General features: G+C 27.1%; 1 protein-coding gene across 1 annotated transcript; it reads right to left on the bottom strand.

Moving 5' to 3' along the window:
- Positions 1–318: 318 nt before the first annotated feature.
- On the bottom strand, positions 319–5,197 carry LOC125072508 (NEDD8-conjugating enzyme Ubc12). The gene is made up of 4 exons (XM_047683160.1): positions 5,012–5,197; positions 4,709–4,842; positions 3,675–3,842; positions 319–530 (listed from the first exon to the last, which is right to left on the bottom strand). The coding sequence occupies exons 1-4, from the start codon at positions 5,118–5,120 to the stop codon at positions 390–392; spliced, it is 552 nt and encodes a 183-aa protein (XP_047539116.1). The 5' UTR covers positions 5,121–5,197; the 3' UTR covers positions 319–389.

The following is a 5,197-nucleotide window of genomic DNA, read 5'->3' as shown; positions in this document are numbered from 1 at the left end:
ACGCGGCCACTCGCCATCGCCCGCTCGCCGCTCACTTCACGTCACTGGCGCGAGTCTCAACTCTCAACACCTGACACCGATAGTAAATAATGATCGAACTAACAGTTGTGCTGCTTTATTTGTAATTGTAACATAATACGCTAAGCACCCAAATACAGGAACTGTAAATTCATTGTGAACGAGATCAACGTGTAACATCTACATCATCATTTAAGTCATCTGTCATCATCATTTGAAACATATGGTTTAAAAATACGATGTAAACAGCGCCATCTATACGTAATAATCGGTATTCAGTAATAGAGTCAAAGATAGTCATAGGTATATAAAATGAATGAGATTTATTTATTTATATAGAGCTTGGAGAATCAATTTACAATAGCGTGTGATCATTTGAGGCACCGTTCGAAGTATGAGGAACCGACGTAACCGCCGCGCATCGCTCGCTGGACGTGCTGTTCGAAGAGTCGTCGGTTACTTTGTAATTCGTCGGCTGCTTCTTTGTTTAATGGGTCTTCAGGGTTGGGCTCCTAGAATTAAAAAAAAAAACTTTATCATTCACACAAAATGAGAATTGATCTATAAATCTATTAGGGTGAGGTAATTATCTTTTACGCGTTACATTTTATAATGTCGTTTAAATGATTTCAGTCGTATTATAATAACTACTATCTGGAACTCATTATCAGTAGATCATGATAAAAGAAAAAGCGAGCTTGTATGCATATTATGTCTATGTGAGTGGAATGCTTATCTCGATAATTTTCTGTTCTAATTCTTAGTTCTTACTTCGATCAGACTCATATCTTAATTTAAAGGTATATATTTTTAATATTAAATTATACGACAGATCCACACAATAACTGTGGTAACTTTGCCCGATCGCTTTTAGCGTCAAATTAGTTGATTAAATCGAAAAAGGCCACATCTTTTTAGATATACTTAGATATTTCATATTTTAGAAAAATTGGAAAAAATATATGTACGTTTTAAGTTTATTGATATCGCTATTAAGTTTATAAGTCTTGTTAAACTGTTATTCACTAGATACGTAATTGTTATAACAGAGTTATTCGGTAATCGTTGTATACTCCACTCATAAATAATTAAATAGATTTAATTGTACTGTCAAATATAGTAGAACGAATCAAAGACAATGAGATTTAGAAAAAATAATTGTACTACTTTTTAGCATTGCGATATATTCCTAACGTTAAGGTTTACTTAATTATAAATATGAGTCAAACAAGTATTAAAATGACACAGAACTCATATTAAAGTGTAACATTTCTTATCTTTATTAAATAAAAGATAGAGTATCGATAAGAAAGGATTCATATGTTCACTATTTATACCTTATATTTCTTTACAATCTTATTAATTACACTAAAATGTCAGAGGTCTTTAAAAAAATTTTAATATATTTTATAAAGTTTAGAGTCAAACGAATCATCTACTTAAATATATTGTTTCATAGAAACGAACATTGTCCCAACAAGAACTTATTGTCTTTGCGGCGTCGGAAATTTGGCGTTATATATTGGCTTGGCGATATGACGGATATCTTTTGTAAAATAAAAACAAATTTAATATCTGTAATGTTATCCCAAAGTAATATGCCATATGACACAATACTATGTAATTTATCATTGTTAAAAGAAAATGAGAATGCCGCTATTTAAATTCAATTTTGTAGGTTTTATAGCAAATAATATCGTAAAAATAAATATCAATTTGTTGGCTGTATCAATTATTTAGTATACACATAAATACACATAGTACGATTGGTCAAAAAATGCGCAAAAAATATTTGCGTGATTTAACCTATGTGCTTCTCCGGGATTCAAACTATCTCCATACTAAATTGAATGTAAATTTGTGCAGCGAATTAAGCGTGCAGAGTTAACAGACAGTTACTTTCGCATTTATAATATTAGCAAAGATTAGTGTAACAAAACCTATGATATAATAACTATATTAATTATATTGTTCAATTTACTATGCACAAAACCCACAAATTAAAATCAATAGCTTATTTTCAAAATATATAGGTATTTAGGATTGTTTGTTTATTAATATTTTAGTACATATATGTAAATGATTTTCCTATAATAATCCACCTATGTATAAAACGATTATTTCCGATTCGATTCATTTGCCGCGAATACGTTCGATCACATCAATAAATGCAATAAAATGCATACTTATGAAACATGACAATGTGTTTAAAAAAAAAATACATCTAGGGTAATAAAATGTATGTCATGTATGTATAATGTATGTAATGTAAGTCATAAATAAGACAATAAAATAAAATTAGACAGCCTTTTTTTTACGCATTTTAAAGTTAATTTTTACGTTATCTACAACTGTTACATTCGAAGGCAACTGTCAAAAAGTTAATAACAAGGTGCACAGGGTATATTACGAATATGTGCCCTCTCGACACAAATAAAAAAAGAAGGGAATATTACTTTTTTTGCTAATAAACTTATATTAAATAATATAATTTTTTTTTACACAATTTACACGTATTAATGGGGTGCAAAATATTGAAAAGAAATAATATCATGCAAATCGGTCTTTTATCATGCACTAACTATTTTTACAAGGATATGAGAATAAATATATATAAAATTCAATATGTCATTGTCAACAATATCTTTAAAATAAAACTTAAAAATTGAAGCAAAAAAATCAATTATTTTTTTATTAGACTTTTTTGTTTTAACGGTATTACTAATATATTATGTACACATTCTCGATTCTAATCGATTTTGAGAACAGAAATGATAATCTTCAACATGGGATATTTTTCGATAAGTAAATGTGTTTTTGTTCCTGTTTTTTTTTTTTCAGGATAACATTACATATAGGTAGGCAGGTTCCTAAGTGAGTTTAATATTAGAGAAAAATGGATTAACACATAAAAATATAATTAATGACTACATTGTTTTGGTTTATTCAATTCATTGTAAAGAAGACAGTTTTAAGGAAAGAAACAAGATTTGATTACTGATGCCAATAGCCATGTCAATTATTGTATTGTATAAAATAAATTATATCTATTTAGCCTCCATTGCACATGATGAGGAATTCCCATCACTAAGGCGCTCTTGTGATGTCACAGTGTGTGTAAAAATAATGAAAACTGTACTTTGTTATTTTTAGTAAATATTTATACAATCTTTGTATTAAGAGTTATCCCCTTATTACCTTCTTATTCATTTATTTTGGTCATTTTTATAATAAGTATATGTCTATATTTATTAAAAGTTTATGTAATAAATACAATTTTATGTATATTCTAATGTCCAATATAAAATTTCATAATTTTAAAGTTTTTTACATATAGTATTTTATGATTATAGTTTTTAAATAATATTTTCTTTTAGTTCACTAAACATGAGCAACAATAATTAAGTCACATTTTGACTACAATGATCAATATAAGTATTAGTTATTACTGATATCAATGCAAGAGATTCTATGACTAATTAATAATTATCTTCAAGTGTCATATAAAAACTTTCTCATGCATACATGACTCACTATTATTCATTTAATAAAAGTATTTGCATATTTGTTAGGCAAGAACTACAAAATAATAATGCATACTTTTCTTATAATAATAATAGTAATATAGTATTTATATAACTAAACATTATACTTACCAAGAATAAATATTGGAGACCATAAACTATAGAATTAACTGTGAGCACAGGTTTCCAGTCTTCTCTGAGTATATTCAAACACACATTCCCCTCCAAATCTATATTAGGATGATACACAGCCGTTTCACATTTCACTTTTGGAGGTTCATGTGGATAGTTTGGTCCTACCTGAAATTTATAAATATATTAGATTTTGAGTAATGTTTAGGTCATAAAAAAATGTTTTTCTGTCATTATCAAAACTTTTATCTTAGGTTAATAGTTACATAGAATAGCTTTTCATATTATTACACAATCATTAGAAAATAGTCTTCCTTTCAACTTTGCTCTTAACATATTTTAATACAGATCCTGTGTTATCCCATCTAGGCTAACATGATATTAAATTTTATTACATTTGGTTCTGTAATGTACTCACAATGAGATAACAGAATGATACATTTTTTTACATTTCATATTTCTAATATTAGTCAGACATCATTTATCTTGTAATATAATAAAGTTAATTCAGTTTATCTTGTATCTTAACTTAGAATGTACTACTAATTTGATAAACTATTTTTGTTCTAGTGTTAATGTTAATTATTAATTAATATTAAAAATAAATCATACATTATAAATTTAAACAGCCAGTTAAATGTCATAGATTAAATTAGGTTATAAATAATATAAAAAAGTTACTGAGAGTGCAAAGGGTCCTTTGTAAAAATGAATGCATTGTACTTTTTATATGAACTTAATGCTTTTCACATAGCAATATATTTATATATGAGAAATTATATAAATTACTATGAAAACAGCAATCAAAAAATTAAATATACTATACTGATATAATTCAAGGAAATTATCAATTTTTAAGCTCTCTTATAAAGTACACAGTACATCCTTTTTTTACATATGACCACTGGCACCAACAGCGCAATACTTGATAAATATATCAAAAAATATTTGTAGTTAATTTATAAAAAAATTTATATAGGTGTGTATTCATAAATAAAATATAGTAATCAGAATAAAGCATTATTATATTTTACCTTAAAACTAAATACAAATCTTCCTCCTCTATAAAAACCTTCATCTGGACATATTATCAATTTGAAGTTAAGTAAATCGTCTGAATCTGGAAATTCTGTGTTACAAGTTTTAGGTAGATTCAGTTCATTCAAATCTGTAAGTGAAAAGGCGATAGTTAATATTTTTATTTAAAATACATTTTATGACAATATTAAAAATATGTATCCCATCAAACAATATCATTACTTAGAGTAAACGGGAAAAGATTATAACGACAGATCGAATATTTATACCATATAATACGGCAGTTTTATATTTTTTACCTTTTGTGATTCGCAATTGTGCTGCTGATGCTTTCTTTTGTGATCCACCTGCTCTAGCAGAGCCTTCTTCATCTTTTTTTTGTTGTTTTAATGAAAAAAGTTTAATCATTGTCCTAATTCGATCCAAAGAAATTAGAAATTGATTTCGACAAGAATTATTTTGACAGATAACTATACTTCACTCAA

This window comes from Vanessa atalanta, chromosome 2, assembly GCF_905147765.1.
Source record: "Vanessa atalanta chromosome 2, ilVanAtal1.2, whole genome shotgun sequence".
Classification (NCBI taxonomy): domain Eukaryota; kingdom Metazoa; phylum Arthropoda; class Insecta; order Lepidoptera; family Nymphalidae; genus Vanessa; species Vanessa atalanta.
Note: the sequence above shows the minus strand (reverse complement) of the source record. Positions and strands in the feature narration are given on the sequence as shown.

Excerpts from the sequence above, each read along its gene's own strand:
- LOC125072508 (XM_047683160.1), bottom strand. The coding sequence starts at position 5,120 with ATGATTAAACTTTTTTCATTAAAACAACAAAAAAAAGATGAAGAAGGC. Across the intron at positions 4,843-5,011 it reads ACAATTGCGAATCACAAAAG|ATTTGAATGAACTGAATCTA; the intron begins GTAAAAAATATA and ends TTTCACTTACAG. Across the intron at positions 3,843-4,708 it reads GATTTGTATTTAGTTTTAAG|GTAGGACCAAACTATCCACA; the intron begins GTAAAATATAAT and ends TATAAATTTCAG.